Here is a 24,676-nt window from a genome sequence, read left to right on the forward strand (position 1 = left end):
CGGGATGGTGGTGGTGGCCGGCGGCAAGATCCAAGGTGGGGGAGCCGGCGGCTAGGGTTTGGGGGAAGGGGATTTTGTGGAGCTTCTAATGAGAGAGAGATGGTGAACGAATAAACATAAAATAAACTAGAGAACTCACCAAGAGATCTCAAAGGAAGAACTCACTAAGAGATCTTGTTATGCACTCACAAAGAGAACAAAAGGGAGCAATTTTCATTTCATTCATCAATACTAGTACAATGCATGAAGCCTCCTATAAATAGGCCAAAATGAAACAAAAACTAAAAGACATAAATGCCCTCGGGGCTACAATATCAAATGACCACCCCTAGGGGTAAAATGGGAAAACATGAAAACAAAATAAACTAATACATAAGACACAAAAGAAAATAATAAACTCCACATCATAGCCGTCGATCTTTTGATGTCCTCATCATGTAGCTTGGGACAAATTATTAGGTGCGGAAAATATTAGGAATGACCTTTCTTTATTAGATTTAAATGAGAATTTGACTTTTAATAGGACACAATGGAGAAAAAGGATTCATGTAGCCAACCCCACATAGTGGGATAAAGGCTTGAAGTTGTTGTTGTTGTTGTTGTTGTTGGAGATCGGACAGAGAGAATCATCCGGATTTCTCTTTGTCTACAGTAAAATAGCAATTACTGTAGCAGCTGCGCTTTTATATAAGGTATTAAGAAATAACCATGTAAATGGATTTACAAATGCTTTATATAAGCTCAAACAATCCCCAAAAAAATGATTTTGAGGATTCACTGAAGTCATGAAAAGGATGAACTTCATACAAAATCTCGAAGATCGCACTCTATTGATAAAGAGATCCCCGTAAGAGAAAATCACAATTCTAATATTTAATGTAGATGGCATGATTATAATATGATATTATTCTAATGAAATAGGAAAAACAAAAGATTAATTAAGTGATTAACAATCCAAAGAACTTGAAATGAAATATATGGGAAGACTCAAATACTTCTTTGGAATAGAAGTGGCTCACTGAAAATATGGAATATTCATCTTATAATAAAAATATGCTCTAAATCTACTAAATGAAATAGAAACATTCTAAATCTACTAAGGGGCTGTTTGGTTGGTTGTAAAGTGAATGCAGTGTAAAATAAATAATTTGAAGCTGAAGATGTTTGATTGTTTGTAAAGTGATAGCAGTAGAACTATTTTTTTTCTGTTTGGTTGGATATACATAGAGTAAAGTAAAACCCATGTATTTTGAATACTTAGAGGTCATTTGATTTGGTGTTTGTAGAGTAAAGTGAAAATATTCTAATTTGATCAAATAGTTTGAGTCCATATTAATAATGATAATTTTATGAGATTTTATAAAAATTTATGTACATTACTAAAAAATATTATTAGATCTATCACGACTCTACACTCTTCATCAAAGAAGATATATTTACAAAGCTATGTCGACAATGCATTTACAAAAGTGCAGAAGCATATAAAAGCAAAAAAAAATTCTTTTGTGCATTTACAAAAGCACATCTACAAAAAAAGTGACATACAACTATTATACATAAATGTCTTCAATGTGTTTAAAAACCAACATTCTCAATAAAAACAAACAAATTGCAAAATCATAATCTCGATATAGTTTTAAATTCTTTCTTTCACAAGAAAATCAAACAAATTGCAAAACCATAACAACTCTACCTCTCAAGTCTTTAAAATGGCATAAACAAGCCAGAAAGAGTCCACTTCTTCTCAACAAAAGAAAAAAAAAAAAAGACCATCTTAATCGCAGATGAAGCAAAAGAAAAAGAAAGGGAGGGCGAAGGATCGGCTTCTCACGAGATGAACAGGGGCCTTGACGTGCTTGATGAGAGTGGAGTTTCTCAACACAAAACTCCAACCCCCCTAAGCCACTAGCCGCCAGGTCTCCACCTCTCTTTATCTCTCTTGTCTTTCTCTCCCCTACAATCCAATTATTTCTGTGAGACAAATCGAACCAGGCCCACATCTCTCAACTGCAGGGAGCCCTGACGGTTTCCCCTTATGTAGATTTACGGGATTTGGCCACAGACGCGAGTGAAAGCGACTTACGGGATTTGGCCAAAGAAGCACGCAGAAGGGAGAAAGATAGTTACTTTCCCTAAAGCGAGCTCCCGAAACAACGATGGAGGAAGAACAACGATGGTTCCCACAATAATGGAGGAAGAAAAAAAAAAAAGGGTTACCGCGGGCTTCTCTCTCATGCCCGCAAATTTCTTTTTTGCTTGATTTAAGCGGGTTTTGTTTATGTGTGAAATGAGCTGCAACGGAGAGTTCCTAATGCATTATGGTTTTATTTTACTTTACACTTTGTCCAAACAAACATCAAAAAGCAAAAAAGTAATGCATCCCTTCTACACTGCATTTCTTTTTCCTCTAACCAAACAACCCTTGAATGAAAGAGGTAAGTTGGGATGCAAACCCTTAAATGTTCTAACTAATTACAACCATATGTTTTGAGAGGTAGGTGATAGGTCAAACGTTGATAAAGGGAGGTATAAAATGCTGATCAAGAAGCTTAATCAACCTATGATGCAAGTATTCTAAGTCAATTCATATTTAATCCTGATTCCTGGAGCAACTCTATGAAAAGGAATTTTATTTAAGAGCAATAGAAGACTAAGCTTAGAAACATATACAGATGTTGAGTAGGTAAGATCCCTCAGAGATAAGCTACTATTGATTATTACAGCTCCCTGGGAGTAAATATAATCACTTGAAAAAGTAATCAATAGTAAATAGTCTACAAATAAAGTGCTATAGTTGACTTTCAAGAAATTGAACTAGAAATTTGTAAAATATTGTGAAATAAAATCATCTTCAATGGCTAGAGAATAAAATAAGAAGATATTATGAAGTTGTATTATGACAATAAATTATCCATCAACATTGCGAAAAATTCAGTCCAACATGAGTAAAACAAACATATAGAAATTGATAGTAAAAACTAAAGTGAATTGATATGTATCCTATATGATCAAACACGCATGACGTTTATTGACATTCAAACTAGGAAACTACCAAACTCATATTTAAAAATATCATATTCAATCTAAGAATGAAGAGTATCTCCTTTACATGTTCGGAAAGAGCGTTGGCGGTCCAACTATCCAGGTTGCCAATATGTGGGATAGCAGCCTAGTTGAATTCCCTTCTTGGGAATTTGCGTGAGTGCAAGCTATAGAAAAATCATGTCTTATTCCCATAGAATATAGATGCATGCCTAAAAATTTTGTTAAAACTTGTATATCCTATCCTTTGAAATTTTTACAGCAATTACCAAGTAATTTGTTGTTTCTAAAGATAGAAATTGCTAAATGCAGCATAACATCTTGTTATATAAATAAGGTTGTATGGTCATCTATGAAAAATATATTCAAATTACTTTTTCTCTCTTCTCCTTTCCAGCAGTTCATCTTGTCATAAGGAAAAGTAGAAAAAAAATATAGTGGCAAGGTCTAGTATCAAAATAGAATTTAGATCAATAGCACAAGTGACACGAAAGTAACTGTAGTTGAAAATTGTTCCTAAAGATCTCAATATTAAGTAGAATGAACCTGCATGACTCAATCATGATAAGAAGTTAGAAATAAATATAGCACACCATCCTGTATAGAATGATAGAATTAAGCGTGTTGAAATCTATAGAAATTTTATAACAAAAAAAAAGACAATGGTTTAAGTTGTATATAATATGTACTACAAGAAATCAACCAGTAGATGTCCCTACAAATAAGCTTAAAAATGCACAGTTCTAGGAGATTATTGTCAAGTTGCAATAAAAGATATCTATTCATTAACTTAAATGGGAGCATTAAAAGAATGCAGATATTGTAATTCCCCATCAAAATCGTTAAGTCCTTTCGTTACATGAGTGATTTCTTATAACAACTACTTAAATTAATTCCTAGATCAAGATAGGTTTCCTTGTATATTTCGACTTTGTTTTCTCCTTGTACAGCATGTATATAATTGCATGGTTGCTTGTAATCAATTGACACAAATACAATTCTCTTATATTTTTTCACAAGAACTCTAAAGGGATATTCATATAGTGTATAGTAATTTGGAAAGGCATGTGATCACACTCCATAAAACTTAATTTGATAAGTATTTCAGAGGAAATTTGTAAAACTAGAGAGTGTGAACCAAAATATGGCCAAAGTTGAGCCTAAGACACCAATGGTCGAACTACTTTATAACCCAAAATCTTAAACCTATGAATGAGAGGCAACCACATGGTAAAACAACAACAACAACAACATCAAGCCTTTATCCCACTAAGCGGGGTCGGCTACATGAATCCTTTTCCTCCATTGTGTCCTATTAAAAGTCAAATTCTCGTTTAAATCTAATAAAGAAAGATCATTCATAATATTTTATAACCAAGTCTTTTTAGGTCTGCCTCTAACTTTCTTAACATAAGTCAAATCTAATACCTCTACTCTCCTAACCGGGTCATTGGAAGGGCCGGCATTTTATGTGACCAAACCATCTAAGGCGACTCTCTCTAATCTTATCTTCTACTGGAGCTACTCCAACCTTTTCACATATATGCTCATTTTGTATCCTCTCTCTAAGGGTAAAGCCACTCATCCACCTGAGCAACCTCATCTCTGTCACACTTAATTTAGTATTATGCTTCTCTTTTAATGGCCAACATTCTGCACCATAAAGCATTGCAGGCCTCACCACCATCTTATAGAATTTTCCCTTAAGTTTGAGGGGTACTTTTCTATCACACAACAAGCCCGATGCATTCCTCCACTTCAACCATCCAACTTGAATTTTGACGATAATATCCCCATCTATTTCAACATCACTCTGAACAATAGATCCAATATATGTAAAACGTGTACTCTTATTAATGACTTGATCTCCCAAAGTCACAATCCCCTTACTAGGTCTATTACTACTAAAATTAAACTCCATATATTCTGTTTTAGAACTACTCAAGCCAAAACCTTTAGACTTTAAGGTTGACCTCCATAATTCAAGTTTACCTTCAACTCCCTCTCTAGTCTTATCAACAAGAAGAATATCATCAGCAAAAAGCACACACCAAGGCACATCCTCTTGCAGATGTAGTGAGAACATCCATGACTAAAGCAAAAAGATATGGGATTAAGTATGATCCTTGATGTAACCCAATCGAAATAGGGAAATACTTGGTCAAACCGCCTTGTGTTTAAACACAAGTAATAGCTCCTGCATACATATCTTTAATGATTTGAATAAAGCGTTATTAACTCCTTTCTTATCAAGAACTCTTCATAGCACTTCTCTTGGAACTTTATCATATGCTTTTTCTAAATCAATAAATATCATATGTAGATCCTCCTTATTTTCTCTATATTTCTCCATCAAACCTCTTAATAAATGTATGGCTTCCATAATCGACCTACCCAGCATGAATCCAAATTGATTTTGAGAAACAATAGTATCACGCCGCAACCTATGCTCCATAATTCGCTCCCATATTTTTAAAGTATGACAAATTACCTTAATTCATCTATAATTCGCACAATCTTGTGCATCACCTTTATTCTTAAAAATATGAATTAACACACTCATTCTCCACTCATCTGGCATCCACATGGTAAACCTACAAAATATATTTTTTCAATTATTCGATGTTAAAATAAACCCATTATTGTCACATGTCTTCATAATATCCCACTCATATGAAAGCTTTCAACATAGTCCACCACTCCAACATCAAAGAAAAGCCCTTTTTTCAACATCATCAGGTATCATGCACCAAAAGCCCACCCAAGCCATGAATCACTTGATCCCCAATAAAATCATCGACTCTAATACCACTTTTTAGAAAGTGTAAAATAAAGTTGACCAAAATTAGGCCTAATACACCAAATTACCAACGGTCAAACACATTTTCAACCCAAAAGCTTGATCCTATAAGTGATAGCCAGCCATATATTATTTCAAAACCAACACTTTTTAATTATCTGATGTGACACTAAATCCAATACTCCCATATGTCTAATATGTAATCTGTTAAAGTTATAAAGATATATATAATAAACTAGTGAAAATACTATAAATAGTTATATAGTCATCAAAGTTTTTTCAATAAATAATAGGATTTCACTAATGATTGATGGATGGGCAACTACATACCAAAGCAGTAGAGTGGGCACATTTTTCAAATGTGTGTGAACTAGTCCCCTTCAAGAAAAGAATCTTCATTCTACTTAATTTAATCATTTATTGATAGCCATCAACCATTAGATCAAAGCCATTCATCCTATTTAACATCATTAAAACTGCCAAATATAAGAATTTATGCATTTCTAAAATGATTTTATGAAAGAACATTCATCGAATTCAACTTTGTTTGTCATATAGCTTAAATAACATAGAAATGTAATTATGGTTTTCAATGGGAAGACTCTTAACTGAAACTTAAAATATAATAAATTGATTATTCATTGCATTTATAGCATATTCAAAGGCTTTAACACGGATAAATTTGATTTTTTTTGTAAGATTCTACATATCATCTCATTGTGATCATTCTTACTCCTACCCAAATGCCAACTTTTTTAATCCTCCTCCTCTACTAAATTCATGTTGAGGAATAGAAGATTTGGCAACTCTGTATTGCATGTCTTGTTGCATTATTTTTAGCAATGACATCTTTACTCTACCCATTTACTTCATAATCCTTACACATTAATTGTATCTACTCCTTATATTGGTTATCTTTCTATTGCTCCTGTCATCTCTCTTTATTCCCAAATAAGCTAAGCATATTTTTTAAAGGCTTATCTTAAATAGATGCTACTCCAATCATCTCTCTTTCATAATCATTTTTCACTTTTATCTTTCCTAATTTACTGCATATTTATTTTAATATTCTTAGTCTTCAACACTTAATTTACTTCCTTGTTTCCCAACACTAAAATACTTTGCACATAGCTTCCATCTTTGTATGAATTTGTTCATAACTTATGTCATTGATCACATCCAAAGTAACATCATAATAATTTAATTCCAATTTTCTCTCCAAGCATAACTACCCATTTAAAAAACTCGGAGCACTTTGGAACACATCCAAAGTAACTACAAATAACCTGATTAGGCATAGTATTAATGTACAGGCAGCCTGCAATTTTTGTAATGATCACAATGAAAGTGGCCCTCATCTCTTGTTTTAATATGATTTCACCTTCAACATCATTTGCAATATTTTGCCTTGGGTTGCTTCCTTTTTGCTTCGACCTAGCCTGTTGCAAATGTTTTTCCATATCTCCAATATGCCTCACATTAGACCTGCTGCTTAGAATTTATATTCTTTATCAAACCGCTGCTCTATATATCGTATTTGACATGAACACAATGGCCAAATATGTGGAGATTCTATTGGTAACGCATCTACTATGCATTTTAAAATTAAAAAAATAAATTCTCTCTAAAGGATCCAACAACAACAACAACATCAAGCCTTTATCCCACTACGTGGCGTCAGCTACATGAATCTTTTTTCTCCATGTGTCCTATTAAAGGTCAAATTCTCGTTTAAATCTAATAAAGAAAGGTCACTCCTAATATTTTCTATCCAAGTCTTTTTAGGTCTGCCTCTAACTTTCTTAACATAAGTCAAATCTAATACCTCTACTCTCCTAACCGGGTCATTGGAAGGCCGCCGTTTTATGTGACCAAACCATCTAAGGCGACTCTCTCTAATCTTATCTTCAACTGGAGCTAATCCAAACTTTTCACGTATATGCTCATTTTGTATCATATCTCTAAGGGTAAAGCCACACATCCACCAAAAAATTTCTCTCTAAAGGATCCAATTGAAAAAAATTTCTATAAGAAAAGATACCTCATCACTTGAGATGTTTTTGTTAGGATTCTGTTATTTGCTGCTAAACTCATTTCTCCTGCATATTTTGTTTCTTTTGCTTGGGTTGATTGATGTTCTTGTCAGGCAATGTTCTGTAGTTCTTTTCAAAGATGCTACTTTTTCTAGTGTTGCTTTGATGGTGGTTTCTTTCATCTATTTGGAGCTGCTGCTTTTTTGGCTTCCGTTGTTTTTGGGGTGCGTTCAGATGGTGAATATATTTTATTGCTTTGCTGTTTGGCTATGGATTCAATTAACTTCATAAATCGTTTTGCTGCCCTTCATACTTTGGGTGTCTATTTTTTTGCAGGACTATGATGAATGTCAATGTGCCCATATGGTCCTTCATCTCCTTGAACGGTCCACAGGCAATCAAAGAATGGTTTTGAATTGTTATTGATGAAATGTTATATGATGTTTAGGTGAAATTTTGTTCATTTTGAGTTCCTGTTTTGAAAGATTTTGCTTCTTTTTCTTCCGCTCTCTTTTTGAGTCATGCACATTTTTGTTTTCAACTCAATTTTCTTTGGATAACTTGGTATCGAGTTGTAATTTTTATAGTAATTTTCTTCATGTAATTATTTTTCATAGTCAATGATATCAGGCTCTGCCCCTAATTTTCCCATTAAAAAAAAATTAAACAAAACTAAGTTACACGGTTACATTTAAAGATAAAGTGGGCAATCTCCACAGAAAGCTTGTCATAAAAAAACGAAGAAGCCAAGAAATATATATATATATATATATATATAACAAAAAAAAAAAAAGAAACGAAGAAATATATATATATATATATATATATATATATATATATATAGTAAACGCAAGTACCATCAAACCCTAATTCAAAGACAAAATCCTAATTGCGCCACTGATGAGCCCTCTAATTAAATCATCAGAAAGCAAATCAGGAGTATAGAAAACCGCGATTCAGAAACAAACCTAATTCCCCGCCGCAGCAGCCTCCTCCAAAAGCTTCTTGTCCCTCCTCTCCATGGCTACATCCCACACATCATTTCCAATGTGCTTTGGCTGAAGAAACCCAAAAAACAAAACAAGAGGTAACAATCATTATCACAAAATGAAAGACCAACGACACGAATCGGAAGAAAACGGATCCTCAAAATGAGCTTCGTTTAGAAAGAATCTCGAAATTACTCGGCCATAATAAGCTTTGTGGATCTGATACTGCGAGTTTCCCATCACGCAGAGCAAACCGGCGATGATTCCCAAAGGCAGAGCAGCCTCCAACCACTGAAACCTCCCCATCGGAATTGCTTCGGAAATTAGCGAGAATACCTCTGCGTCTGTCGTCTAAGGCCCTCTGGGGCAAGAGAAATTATTGTGTACTTAATCCGAACGCGTTAGGATGCTGTTTATTTACTGTTTATTTGTTGCGTATTTTTTTATATAAAATTTTTTTGTGCCAAAAAATAACAAATAAATAATACTCACTAAATACTCACTAAATACATAATAAATACGCAAAAAATACGTAGAAAAAATTAAATACATAAAAAATACGCAACAAATAAGCAGTAAATACGCAGCATCCGAACCTATCCCTGCGTTCGGACTGCGTACACAATCCTGGGGCAAAGATGCGCGGTCAACAGTACGATTTTACTATAAGATTCTGAAAGTGGTTTATATAGCCTTTGGATTTGCTCGAAAAGTCGTGCGGAACGCCACTAAGGGGCTTATTTTGTATTAAATTTCTATTTTAAGAAGAAAATTTGTGTATGATATTTTTATATAAATTTTATCTAAATTATTAGCTTTTTTTATAATTAAAGTAATATAATTTCTTACACATACTAATTTTAAGATAAATTTAATTATTTTTAATTAATTATAATGCAATTTAAATTAATTTCTGATATACTTTTTATTTCTAAATTATTTGGTTTCTAGTGGAAAAAAAATGATGTTTGAAAATTTTTAAGTTTTAATTTTAACTCATTTGAAAAGAATTTTTAATTTTACATAATTGAAAAACTATATTGTTAAAATTATTTTTTGTCTTTAATCACTTTTATAAATAATAAAATATAATAAATATAATTCTTTTTAAAGCAAGTTTTCTAAAATAAAAATGATGATGATGAAGATATAAAACTAAATTAATTTTAATCACTTTTTTTAAGGTTAATTTAAGAGAAAAAACAAATAATTCTGATGAGTTTTGCGTCAAAATATTATGTTATTTTTTATTATTATTATTATTTTAGTTGTTTGTGCAACAAATATGTATTGTTGAATTTTATAATATTTTTTACATGTTTTTGTAAGCATTGTAAATAAATATCTATGTGAAATTATTTAAATATTTAAAATTAATCATAGTTTTAGGAAAAGGTAATTTAAAAATTATATTGAAATCAATATTTTTCAGTTTGTTTTGTTCTTGAAGGAAAATTCTAAATTTTGATTTAAAATTAGGCTGGCATTCGAACTAGACTTTATATTTTCTCTACATTACAAGCATAAAGAGAAATAAATGCATGGAATATTGATGTAGGATTATGTTCAGAAAAAACAAAAACAAAATTCTGCCATTTTAACAAGATTTCATGAGAAATTTTGAAATAATAACTATGAGTATTGATATATCACAAAAAATCATCTTGAACTAGGGGTGTCAATTTCGGGTTACGGGTCGGGTTCGGGTCGAACCCGAAACTGATCCGGCACTATTCGGGTCAACCTGAACCCGACCCGTTTTTGAAAACGGGTCAGTTTTCCTGACCCGAACCCGACCCGCTTCGGGTCCAGGTCAACCCGACGCGACCCAAATGACCCGTTTCCAATGAAAAATGACTATTTTTGGGGTCAAAATCAGGTCTTTCTCCTCTTTTTCGGGTCAAAAATGGATCTATTTCCTGTTTTTCGGGTCAAAAACGGGTCAAAATCGGGTCAATCTCAAGTTGGCGGGTTAAAATCGGGTTTTTGGGTCAAAATCGAGTCAATTTCAGGTCAAAGGGTTAACCCGAACCCGACCCGATTTTTGAAACGGGTCTAAATGTTAAACCCGAACCCGAAATTTTCGGGTCGGATTCGGATCGGGTCAAATATTGACACCCCTATCTTGAACAAGTGCGAATCTTGAGGCATATTTAAATTGATAACTTACAAAATTAAATACGGGATCATCCAAACTCTAATTTTAACAAATTTATGGTTGAAATGAATGTCTCAATGAGATGAACCTAATGACATAAAAATATGTCTAATTTGAGCTCAAATTGGCTCAAAAGTAAAAGGATTAGAGCATATTTAATTAGAAGCTCCAAAACATTAATTGGAGATTTGAAGTCACGAGACTTTTGAGGGATTATAATAGGAGAAAAGAATGTAAAAAATATATATTATTTTTATTCAAATAGACACTATTATTATTTTTTAATAATAGTAATAATAATGTTTGATTCGAATTTATCCATGAATAATATGTGGACTTAGAAGATTTTTGAGAGATTATAGTATGAAAAAACAAGATATAAGAGAAAGAGAGAGAGAGAGAGAAAAAAAAGAGGGAAAAAAATAAATTCATATGTATATATATATACAAAAAAGTGCAAAACATGAACCTGTGCATTTCCTATGACTATATATTATTGAGGCTTATTCTGACTCTCCTGTGACGCTGTTGGAACCGGTTAGAGAAGTCCCAATTTCACTCATTTCTAATGAGGCTTTGGAAAGATTAATAGGCAGGTAATTTGAAAAATAATTGTTTGGAGCAAAACGATTGGCTTGATGATTATGATTAGTTGGTTACTAACCTTGTGGGGGTGATGGGGATGACTTTGATTAGCTTAAAGACATTATTCAAGCTAGATATGATTTGAAGGTTAACCACGTTAGTGAAAAAAGCTTTTGCTTTTGGTGATGGCAAATGTCGTAGGAGGAAGCAAAAAAGGAAATAGTTTGGTTCTTCTCTGATGTTGTTAGATCTTTTTATTTTGTTCATTGTATTGGTGGTGATTTTGGTTGTTGGTTGTCCTTTTTTATTCGGATGGTGGTTTTTGGATTTATGTCATTTGGTGTTTGTTTGTTATCTGAGTGCATGTTGGGTTTTGGGTTGTTTCTATGTGGTGACGTCTTCCTTTTATATCTTCTTCCTTCGTTGTAATGTGGTTGTTTGATCCTTTGGCACCTCAGGTTTCTTTTTCTTTTCCTATTGTGGTTTGTTGTGTCCTTTGCAGGCTTCTATCATGTTATTGTGGTTGATCCTCATTGGATTGGTGCTAATTGTTTGGGAGCCTTACTTGGGCGGCTGCTATCGTTTGACTCATAATGTTATTTCATCTTCTTCTATGGCATTTTTTCTCTCGTTGGCTTTGTTTTTCTTTTTTGTATTTCTTTTCTACTAGTTTAATTTGTAATAGATAGAATAAAAGGCTCGTAGATTTTACTTTAAATGTTATATTTTTAGAAGGTTATTGATTCGCAGGGGCGGATCCAGCTTCTTTTTTCAGGGTGGGCAAAAAAAAATTTTTGTGGGGGATGGGCAAAGATGCTTAGGGCATCTCCAATGGATACGCAAACGAGTGTTTGCCGCTCTCAATGTCGCTCCAACGGAGCGCTATTTTCTGCGGCATAAGGTCGCCAGTGAACAGTGCGACGCCATATTTGGCGTCGCACTGTTCACCCGCCATTTGCTTTTTTTTTTTTTTAATGATTAAAAAGATGTAAAATGAAATATGAAGAAGAATATACTAGGAATATTCTTTTTTGTGTTAGAAAATGGAGTTCGGTTGGAGACAAGTTACTGCATTTTGGTGTATTACTGTATTTTGGAGTGAAAAATGAGTTTTTCGGTTGGAGATGCCCTTAGGATTGATTAAATGAGGGCAAAAAAATTTTTTGAGAGGGGGCAAAATACCCAAAATACTCAAAATATTCCAAAATATCCCTCTAAAATTAAAAAAAAAAATTTTTGAGGGGGGGCCTCCCCTCAACTCAATGAGGATCCGCCCCTGTTGATTCGCTAAGGACTTGTAATTCCTTTTTCATATTAACATGTAGGCCTCATATATGAGTTTTATCCAAAAAAAAAAAAAGTAAATTCACATCATTTATTTTTTATAAGGTACGTTGCTCGTAGATAAATATGATTTCATTTTTGAACAAGTATTTAGTCAATTACGTCCCATAAACCAGTTAAATTCTTGATGATCTATGTTGACTGATTCTCCTCAAACAACTCACTCAGCTTCTCAAAATATTTGGTTTCTAATTCGTGATGTAAATTCATTTTCATCGCAACAGCGAAATAATTAAAATATCACAAAGAAAGACTATGTCTTTGGTTCTAGAATTATTCAAATATGATTATCTCATACAAAATTTTTTTAAAGCAATTCCTTTGGAAACAAGTTATGTAGGGCCGAAGTCAACATTTGAATCATCTATGTGACTAATAAATGTTTCTTGGGCTCCAAGCTTTAAGCTACTGATGTATTCTTTCTCATATTAAATTTCTAATGGGAAAAAATAATATAAAAAAAGGAAAAAATAGCGGCATTATTTATTTGTAATTTGGTCCCTAGCTATCAAGCTTGTTGTATTAGGATTGTGATAAATTACATACAAAGCCCCTTCAATTTCCTTAGTCACTTCATAGAAAATAATACTTTCTTCCATAAAATCTTCAACTATATGAAAACGATGGGCATTAAAATAGAATGATTACATTAGAAGTTCCTCGATGCCTTTTTAAGAAAATAATTAGTGGGTCTAATGACTTTAGTGATCTAAATAGCTCAATTATGAGAAATAATTAATATCCTAATCCTAATTCACATATGTAATTTTCTTAATATTTTTTGCAAATTTTTAAAAAACATTGTATCATATTTGAAAATCTATTTTTGATGAAATTTAGATCAAATATTATCTCAATGTTTTTTTAATCAAATTTGACTTTTCACAATCACATATTTATAATGGTTAAGAAAGTGATTAGTTCTTAATAATTCCAAATATATTAAATATTATAATTTTCTTAATAAGAATAAATGCCATTTATATTCCAATAAGCTTTCCTATACTAACTAATCCCCCAAATTTAGGAGTTTTAAATTCCTTTCCAAAAAAGAAAGAAAGGTATTGAGCATATGAAGGCCTATTGCAATGCTACCCACAAGTTTTAAAGCCAAATTTATTATTCTTTGTGCCATTGGTGATAGGGAATTTCAACCTATTTATTCACTTTCTTGTTTGTTTGTGTATATACATTAAGTGATAGGGTACAATCATTGATGTGTTTGGTAGCTTTATTTTAGAATCAATAATGTTAATATAATTTCGATTCGAAGTATTATTATGATGATAAATATTATTTTATTTCAGTAGATGTAGTGGAATCAGTTATATTTTTTGGAGTGATTAATGGTTGTAATTCAAGATATTATAATTATCATTTTATCTAAAATATATCCACAAATTTTATGGAAATAATATTGTTAATTTAATATATCAATTTAATGTTAGAAAATGGATTTAATTATTTTTTGTTGATTCTATTAATTTCAAGTTTTGTTTTTAAAGTGTTAAGAAAATAGAAATTTGGACATTTTTTTGTACTCCTAAGTAAATGGATTTAAAATTATAGATTGGAGCTATAAGTAGCAATTAATATATTATTAAAGAATTATAATAAATAATAATATTATATTGTAAGAATAAACAGTAATTACATCCCTAACACTTATTGAAATCTAAGGTTTTGTTTGGGAATTCTTCTTTAATTGTATTATTATTGAAATTTTTAATATATTCTATTATATAATTCATGTAAAATATATATGAAAAATCAGTTATATAATAAATAATTTATTTTAACACTATAAATATATTTATACCTTATATATTTCTCAAAGTTAATCAAAATAGTTTCTTTTATTTATCTTATATCAAACAACATGCTTATATATCTTTATACTATTTATCTATTTACTAAATATAAGAAAATTATATGAGAAAAGAAAAAAAAGGGCTATAAGAAGCTATATCTATCTTAATATTTAAATTAAAAAAAATATTCTATAAAATTAATTAAATTAATTTTTAATATATGGAATTATTAAGAATATTATGATATATTTTAATATTAACAAAGAAAATCTACAAAAAAAAAGTAGATAAAATAAATATTTTAAAATAGTGCATATTTAAACATTTAAAATTTCATATATTTCAAATATGACTATCGCCTTGCAACGGACCATCGCCGGACTTCAGCCAGATCTTCGTCGGACCACCACCTAGTCGACGAACATCGCTGGACTTAAGCCCGACCTTTGTCGGACTGCTGAATGCCTCTGGACTTCCACCCGGCAACCAAACGTCATCGGACTTCCTCCCGACCTTCATTTGATCATTCCCCATCAGCTGAACTTCTGCCCTGTCATCGTCAAACTTTTGCTTGGTTATCTCCAGACCTTTACCTAACTCTACAAACTATTGTAATTTGACTACCTCTAAGTCAAGGGATGGATCAAGTTTTGTAATTCACTTAAATCTAGTGAAATCTTTTCACCTAAGCAAGGCCCGTGTTTTTTGTCCTCTTTGGGCTTTCCACGTAAAAAAAAACGGGTGTTTTACTTCTGTCTCTATTTGTATGCTAGATATCCGAGCATCGCCAAGGTAAAAAATTTATTCACTCTACCGCCGTGAATATTCTAGCCCGCAACAACTCTTATTAACGATTTGATCATCCAAAATCACAATCCCCTCTTACAAATGTCTAATAAGAACTTTAAAATCCGAACCAATAACAATATAATCAGGCCTTTATCCCAATTTGTGCGGATTTTTTCTCACAAATAATACCCGAAAGAACAGAATAAATAAATCCACGTGGACTCGGAAACTTGTCCATGTGGCGTGGTCGGACGTTTGTGGGACCCAAAAAAACCAATTATTACGTCATCGTCACCTGACCATCACCCGCAGTATCGTAATGCTAGGGCCCACTTTCAACGGGTGGGTGCAGGTTGGTGTGTTTTAAATAGGTCTCTCTAATTTGATTATATTATCCACGTAGGGGATTTTTAATATTCCCCGTAGTGCTTGACTAATTGCGCTAACTAAAGCCGAAGCCCATGGCGGGCTCGGCAAATGCCTGGACCCACGTGGGTCCATGGGGCCCACAGTGGCGGCTGTACTGTGACACGTTCACCGTGGGGCCCGCCGCAACTTTCAAATACTTAAGCGCTCGAGTCATGGCCGCACAATTTAGTTACTGCTAATTGGACGGCGGATCTAACTAGATGAAATTATTACGATGTTAACCACATATGCTTCAAGATTCGTGCTGCTTTGTTTATGTATATGGTGGAAATGAAAGAGTGAATCACACTCCACGACTTGTGTTAGACAGCTGGCGGGAAAAAGGAAGGGCTTTTTGGTAAAAGAGCTGACAATAAATTTTAAAAATGTTAATTTATTTTTTCTGAAGTATCAAAATAGTTCTTTATTATAAAAAAAATTGACATAATCCATTGTATAGGGATTAAATTAGTCATTTCAGATTAGTTAAATAGCAATTTAGAAAGTAAAGAGATTAAATTGAAACTTTTAGATAATTAAACATTTAGATCCTTCATAAAAAACCATTGAACCATTTTGATCTTTATCTCTTAAATTAAATAGATATAATTCATAAGTAAATTTAAGAATTTTAAAATTCATTATAAATTAAATTTATTAGCATAATTACTTCAAATTTATTATTATAATTTTTTTAAAATCATCAAAATTATGTTATTTAATCAATAGATTAACGATAACAATAATATTGAAAGTCTGTTTTGGATGACTATAGTTTTTTATAAAAATAGATACATCGCTATTGTGTTGAAAATAATATTTATAAAAGCTGTTTCAAAAAATAGCTTTCTTGCATAGATTAATTTTTTAAAAGCAATAAAAAGATAATGATCAAATTGAAATTGGGATTGTAATATGAAAAATAAAACAATAAAAATTTGTCTTAAACGAAACCTAAAGATATGCTTGGGGCAATTGCAACTTTTTATAAAAGTGATTATAAAGTTGTTATGAGAAAAATAATTTTTTAAAAGTTGTTATAAGAAAATAGCTTCCTAGCTCATAAATACTTAGCCAAACAGAAATTATAGTTAGAGTCTTAAATTTAAAAAACGTTTCTTAAATGAAGTCTAAGGTTTCGTTTAGAACAACTTTCTTATTGCTTCTCAAAGCAGATTTTTAGTATAAAATTTTTAATTTTTGCAGTAGAAAGCTACTTTGAGAAGCAATAAAAAAATCATACCAAACTAAGACTTTGTTTGGGACGACTTTCTTAATGCTTCTTAAAACAACTTTCTAATTCAAAAATTAAAACTTTTGAACTAAAAAATTGCTTTAAGAAACAGTAAGAAAGTCGTCCCAAATGAAACCTAATCCTAAGTCTTTATCCCTTTAAATGTTTCGTTGCACCTTATTTAATATGAAAAAAAAATAATCACATTAAAAAAAAAAAAAACTCAAATGGAGCATATCTATGGATTAACGAATCATGAACTCTTGCCGGCATATATATATAAATATATACTCGCTTCAGTCTCACTAATCCCTCTGCTTCCTTCGTTTCCTTCATCTACCTTTAACCTTCCCGTCTTCATCCTCCGACCTCTAAAACCCCCAATACTCACATAAAACCCTAGCTCTAAATCCTGCCACTTCGCTTCTTCTTCTCTCTTCAGCCCCAAAGCAGAAGGAGAAACCCAAATCAACTTTCATGAAACCTCGAATCGCTCTGTAATCGTCGATCTTAATTAGGCTTGGCGCGTCGGATCCATGGAGATCTCACGCCCAAGCCATCGCCTCGACTTTTCCGGCCTTCCGGTAAAGTACTCCGAGTATTTTTCAACAATTAAGAAGAAGACGATGGTCGCCGGAAAACCAAAGAGAATTGATCGCAGAGTTGTTCGGATCTTCTTCACCGACGCCGACGCGACCGATTCGTCTTCCAGCGACGAGGAAGTTGTAAACCCTGCTCCACGGCGAGTAAAGAGGCAAGTATACGAAATCGGTTTCCAGGTGGGTTCAGTATCGCCGCGGGCAAATACCACAACGGGTGCTGCTTCACCGGAAACCAACTATTCAAAGAGATTCCGTGGAGTTCGCCGGCGGCCATGGGGTAAATGGGCGGCGGAGATCCGAGATCCGAATCGAAGGAGAAGGATTTGGCTCGGGACGTTTGATACGGCGGAAGAGGCGGCCGCCGTTTACGACTCCGCCGCCGTCATGATCAAGGGAGAAAGAGCCGTCACGAACTTTCCGCTTTGGAAGGTACCTTCGCCGGCGTTAATTGATTGTGAGGCGGAGCCGGAGAAGATCGTCCACGAACCCTCCTGCCCCTTTTCATCTCCGACCTCCGTGCTTCCCTGCGCGGTCGAGCAGACGCCGTTTGATTCTTTCTGTTACGGCGACGTCGACGTGTTCGGCGTTAGCGTGGGTCCGCCGTTATATTTAACGGAGTTTTGCATGCCGAAGCGGCAGTACTGGGAAGTCGACTTGGATGATTTTAGTGCTGAGGATTTTTCAATGGAAATCGTTACCTAATGCGTGTGAAATGACAATAGTACCCCTGTAATGTAAGAAGAATATTTAAAAAATCCTGATCAAATTAAAAATAATAATAATAATTTATTTTGCTATAAATATAATATTTTTTTTAATTTTCCTTCATTGCTTATACTTATGTTAAAATAAATTCAAAATTGTTTAAATAATCTCATAAGAAAATTGGTTAAAATATCTCAAGCAAAGTTTTATACATTTTCATGTAAATTCGAAAATACTAAATTTTTAAATAAATAATTTGTTAATTCAAATGAAAGTATAAACAGTTAAGAAACCTGATCTCTTGTGTACATTATTTTTATTTTTATGTAAATATCTTATAATTTGAATATTTACTTTCAAAATTTAAATTATAGTTTCATGTTGATATAAAAATATATTAAAATATGTTGATATAATTTTTTTCAATTGATGATAAACATTTTTCTATTAGAGATAGAATGCAAAATTAGTATATGCACGTAAAGATTGGAGTAGTTCTAATGGCATACAAGGTTAGAGTGAGTCATCTTAGAAGATTTGGTCGTATAAAATATCAGTTTTCAGATGGAGAAATTATTTTGTGCGAAATCCGAGCGAGAAGAATCGTCCGGACTGTAAGTGTAGACACTATGTACAGGCATTGTGTATAAAAAGTTGATACACACTGCGTAGAAATTTGTACACAGTGTGTGCACTCATATGTTTGGACGGTTCTTCTCGTATGGACTCCATGCAAAATAATTTCTCCTTCCGATGACTTGATTACGAGATTAGATTTTTTATAATCTAATCTACATTAAGATAGGTAAAAGTAGACTTAAAAAAAATGTTATAAATTATTATAAATAGCCTTGTTTATTAGATTTAAACGATAATTTGATTTTTAATAAGTCGTCATGGAGCAAAAGTATTAAAGCAGCTGATCTCACATAATGGGATAAAAACTTGTTGTTACTGTTATTAATAATGATGATAATGACTCTTAATTCACCCAATAATCTTGAAAATTTTAGACCAATCACTAATTCAACCACTTTACTATTTCTAAGTCAATCTCAACTCTCTAAATGATTATATTATATTAAAAAAAAATTTTGTTTTTTCTTTAAAAATTTATGATAAAAACTGGATGTAAATAGCATTTTTGTTTTATTTCATGTATCCGTATACAAAGTAGTTTGATGTTTATTGTTATAAGAGAATAATTTATGGCAATAAAAAAAAATTATTTTCAATTTTTGGGTATTAAAAGTCAGTGGGGTCCGCAATGATATGTTAATTAAACGTATATGTTGGATTAGCAATCATAATTACGTTGTTAATCATTAAATACCAAATCAAAGGTCGGATCATTCGTGTCATGTACGAGTCATCATTTTGAAGGTTGAATTATTCCTTAAATCTAATCAGGTGGCAGGTTAATTAACCGGATTGGTGATGAGGGTTGATTAGGGAGATAAATGAATCAAGATTAAGCTTTTATTAAATTATGTTTATTTTGATATTATACTTTATTTTTTATTTTTCAATATTAAGAAATGTTTGAATAACATAACATATGACTTTATTTACAATTTTTTAGAAAAATATAAAAAGTTTTCTTAAATATTAATGATATATCATCAAAAAAATTATATTAATTAGGCATGAATCTCGATACAAAATCAAATTAGAAACTTCCGAAATTAAATGTAAGACCATCCGAACTCCGATTTCAACAAACTTATAGTCGAACTAAACGTCTCGAAAATATGAACCCAACGACACCAAATTCGACTCAATCTGAACCCAACTGGGTCCAAATCGAAGACCCAAAGGTCATTTGGAAAGTTCAAACCTTAAATTGAATAATCAAATGATTTACAAACGTGACATGCTTATAGTCGAATTGAGTGGCTTGACGTGAAAAATATGACGAGCCCTAGTATTACGAAATTCAGATATCATTAAGACATTCAAATGCTGGTGTGGAGTTAATAGTTCCTAATATTGTGAAGTTCAATAACCTGGGTAATGAGGGGGTTTTTAACATGCCGCAAAACCCCTTGGTTATCAGTGTTGTAGTTGGTATGGAGGGTTTTGATGCTCTTGTTGATGCTTTGGTTGCGCCGGTTGTTGTGCTTGATCCCCATATCCAAGATATTAATGGAATTGAGGTTCCTTTGTCTATTGATGTGTCGTTTGCACCTGCCTGCGCTAACCCTTGCTTACTTAATTTGGTAACTAGTCCTATTGTATCCCCAAATTCTAATGTTGATACTAGTAATTGTGAAACTGAGTATTCTGATGATTATATTCCTCTGAACCATAGAGACAGTGAATGTGATCCTTCTGCGGGTGGGATTTTGACTCCTAATTATTGTGAGGGTGCTAGTGTTTTTGTTCTTAAAGGCGATGATATGGGGGGAAAATCGGGAATGGTTGATGTTCCCACTTATGTTCTCTCTAATGATTATTTGCGAGCTCATCTAACTTGTTATGCGAGGAATTTTGAGGTCATGCATGATGATTGGTTGAATGATGATCTTTCTTCAATTGTTGGGGAGGGGTTTGATGAGGAAGCCTCTGATTTTGATGTGATTATTCTTCAAATTGTTGATATTGGTATTCCTATTAAAAAAAGTAAGCGGAACAAACGTAAATCTAAGAAGAAATGAATTGTCCATCTCGATTTAGTTTTGCTGTCGTCTCTTCTTCTTTCCAACTGTGTTCTTTTCTATTGCTTGCGGTTTGCTTTGCTGATGTTTTTTCTGATGGCTGCTGGTTTGTTTCGGACAATGATGATAAGGCTTCATTGTACTTACTATCTCATGGGCCTTGCTTGTTGGCAACCTTAGTGGTCTTTTTACAGTTTGAGAATTGTGGTTTCGTGCTCTTGGTTTGCTGCCTCTAATGGAGGGCCCCTGCTTAGCTTGGGATGGGTATGCGTTGCCTCCTGAGTCCAAATTGTTTCATATGTTTCGTTTGTATTTTGACTTACACTTTGTTGTGTGACTTGATTTTTTGGCTCATTAGGATTCTCTCTTCTCATGTATTGCTGCTCTTGGGAGCATTAGCGAGCCCTATGGTTGTTTTGAACTTGTATCCTTTTCTTGAATAATATGGAAGCATTTCTAGGTTAAAAAAATAAAAAAAATTATGACATTCAAATGCCTAGTAAATAGTCTGCGATCAAAGGGATCAATATCGGTCATCCATTCAAATCACTCCTAACTTACCCTTGGTCTCTCACCTATTTGCTGGTCATGCTACTCTTAGAAAACTATAAATGTACTACTCATTTCTCATATAAAGGGAGCCCAAGCAACGAAGAGAAGAAAGATAGAGAAACTAGAGTTCTCTTGCCACTAAACTCCTCATCGACCACCCTCAAACCACTAACCATTGCAGGAATAACGTCAGGCTTTTTCTCGGCCACCGACTAATGCCGGAATTCCTCCCGGCCAGGCCATCAACTAACGAAGAACTTCTGCCCGACCACCGACTGACGTCGGATTTTCACCTGACCACCAGTTGGTGTCAGACTTCCTCCTAGCCACAAACTGATGCCGGATTTCTGCTCGACCATCGAACATCGCCTGATTTTCATTCGATCTCCATTCATCGCTAGATTTCAACCCAACGGTTGGCTATTGTAATCTGATTGTGCTCAATTTCAATGATGGATAAGTCACTTATAATTTATTTAAACACTAGTGAAATCATTTCAACTGGGCGTGACCCTATGATTTTTCTCTTCATAGTTTTCCACGTAAAAAAAATTGATGTTTCTTTTTGCTATGTTTGTATGATGGATACTCATCTAATGCTAAGACGTAAGGTTTTTTGTACTTTACTATCATGAATACTCGAGCCTTCAACAATTATAAACAATTATAATTTATTTTTAATATTTTAGAAATTATTTTGATGCGAAATATTCTACAATAACAATTGAGAAAAAATAACTTTGATGGGGTGCATTGTTGTATGAATTGTTGTCATAGGAGAAGCAAAGGGAAATTGAGAATGATAGGGTTCACATTAGCAAAGATGGTCGTTTGTTAGCAATTTATTCTGCTAATGCTTATAAACAATTATAATTTATTTTTAATATTTTAGAAATTATTTTGATGCGAAATATTCTACAATAACAATTGAGAAAAAATAACTTTGATGGGGTGCATTGTTGTATGAATTGTTGTCATAGGAGAAGCAAAGGGAAATTGAGAATGATAGGGTTCATATTCTGCTAATGCTAATTAAAGAACTTATTTATAATAAAACAAAAATCTATAGTTAAAAATAGATTAAAGATCTGTTTGGGACAACTATAGTATTTTATAAAGTTAATTGTGAATTTATTGTAACAGAAACAATTTCGTCGCTATAGTTATCTATCACAGAAATTTATAGAAAACAACGAGAAAATAGTGATCAATCAAAATTTTGGTCATTGTCTGAAAAAATTATTTTCTATTAAAATTTTTTTTATGAAGAAGTGAGAAAGTAGCAAGCAGTAGTTAGTAGAATTCAAGGTGGGTGACTGATAAAATATAAGCAATTTGGGTTCTGAAATATATTTATCAAATTATAATTGGTTTTGTTAAAATTATCCAATTTATTTTAAAATTATCAGTGATCCTTTTTTTTCCCAAAATTTTATTTGATTGACATAAATATGAGAACAAAATTTGAATTGAAATTTTTTAAAATTAAGTTCAAGACCACGCCAACTCCAATTTCAATAGGCTTATAATCGTCTGAATGTCTTGGCGAAACAAATCCATCAACAACTGATCAAGTGATTTGATCTAATTCCATATAAGCACAAACCAAAGACTCGAAATATTATTAAATTTTTTTTGCATATATTGAAGGATGAATGGTCTCCAATTTTTGTGTGGTTATAGTAAAATTATGCGTATCAACGATACGTATTCGTATTCAATGAGCCTAAAATTAGTTAATTATAACTTCCCAAACGATCTAAAAAAATTACGTGCTTATACTCAAAACTAATGGATCGAAGAGATGAATTCTACGAGCCTAATATCATTTCATTTTAATTTCATTAAGCACTCAAATTATTGAAACTCGACTTGGTTTGTTGGTTGAGAACTTTGACACCAAAATGTCTTGGGTTGAAGTATCGCCGCCAATGCCCGACTTTTATCATCTAATTTTTGTCGCTTATGATAAACATCCAGCTCTGTTATGAGACTTCAACAATCCATCTGTGAACCTACGACCTTTGTTACTTTTTACGATAGAATCAGAATATTTTTCTCAGATTTATGGAATGTGATCATTATAAAAGTTGGTTGCCAACCAACTTTTTTAAAAGACGAAGAAATTTTAATGCCCAAATAAAAAAAAAAACTTTTATCAGAGCAATTCTATAAGCATTTTTGCAAACAAATGTAGAATTCTAAAATAGATTTTCCCTTTCAAATTTTACTTGTTAGAGAATTTACATACATACCATAAAATTTTTATGTAATCATATAACTAACACCAAATATTTAAATTGTATTAAAAATGAAATTATTATTAAATTATGTAAAATAGAATGTATATTTTTATGCATATATTTTGATGTGATTTAGACATTAAATTGATATAAAAATAAATATACAAATTTAAATGTTATATATGCAAATATTTAATTGTATGTAAATTCACCCTACTTTTTATAGAAAAACAAATAGACTAAACAGGGGGCAAACTTGATGTAGTTGGGTTGGGCCTTAATTAAAGTACAATAGTGGGCCCATTTTATGCATCTCGAAAGATTTTGCTTTGGGCCAACTTGCACATGGAACATATTAACGTTCATTTAAAACATGCCTCTTTAGTCGTTACCACATACATGTACTCCACCAAAGAGATTTTAGAAGAAAATGTAATGACAATAATAATTTTAGAATAATAAAGTTTTTAATTATTTTTTTGTATAATTTAGTATGTATAAAATACATATGATGCGCAAGAAGGTGATTGGCTAGTATATATATTTTTTCCTTCGTATAATATAAAAATGATGTTTAAAATGAGTTAAGTTAACGAGTGTAAATATCCACAATTTTAAAGATAGTTAGTTGATTGCTCTCAATTAAGATAGATAAAATTAAGCCTTCATTTGGGACGGTTTTCTTACTGCTTCTTAAAATAACTTTTTAGAACAAAAACTAAAA

The 24,676-nt window shown here is 32.4% G+C and overlaps 2 protein-coding genes across 5 annotated transcripts in view; one reads left to right on the plus strand and one right to left on the minus strand.

The window, feature by feature from the left end:
- The window catches only part of LOC110099583 (NADH dehydrogenase [ubiquinone] 1 alpha subcomplex subunit 1), a 24,704-nt gene extending 15,434 nt beyond the window's left edge, over positions 1-9,270 (minus strand). For 3 of the 4 annotated variants that reach the window (XR_002303467.2, XR_002303468.2, XR_002303466.2), the window contains exons 1-2: positions 9,060-9,270; positions 8,844-8,933 (exon numbers count right to left, since the gene is read on the minus strand). Coding sequence is in view for 1 of the 4 variants with exons in the window: in XM_020826780.2 (XP_020682439.1) it covers positions 8,844-8,933; positions 9,060-9,170 (201 nt within the window). In the remaining 3 variants the exon portion in view is untranslated. The remainder of the gene's footprint in view (positions 1-8,843; positions 8,934-9,059) is intronic. The other variant, XM_020826780.2, reaches the window with a different exon arrangement.
- Positions 9,271-17,480: 8,210 nt separating this feature from the next.
- On the plus strand, positions 17,481-18,596 carry LOC110099586 (pathogenesis-related genes transcriptional activator PTI6). Its single transcript, XM_020826786.2, has one exon. It carries the CDS (start codon positions 17,730-17,732, stop codon positions 18,495-18,497), a length of 768 nt encoding a protein of 255 aa, XP_020682445.1. The 5' UTR covers positions 17,481-17,729; the 3' UTR covers positions 18,498-18,596.
- The last annotated feature ends 6,080 nt before the right edge of the window (positions 18,597-24,676 follow it).

The sequence above is a fragment of the Dendrobium catenatum genome, unplaced genomic scaffold (assembly GCF_001605985.2).
Source record: "Dendrobium catenatum unplaced genomic scaffold, ASM160598v2 fragScaff_scaffold_858, whole genome shotgun sequence".
NCBI classification, from domain to species: domain Eukaryota; kingdom Viridiplantae; phylum Streptophyta; class Magnoliopsida; order Asparagales; family Orchidaceae; genus Dendrobium; species Dendrobium catenatum.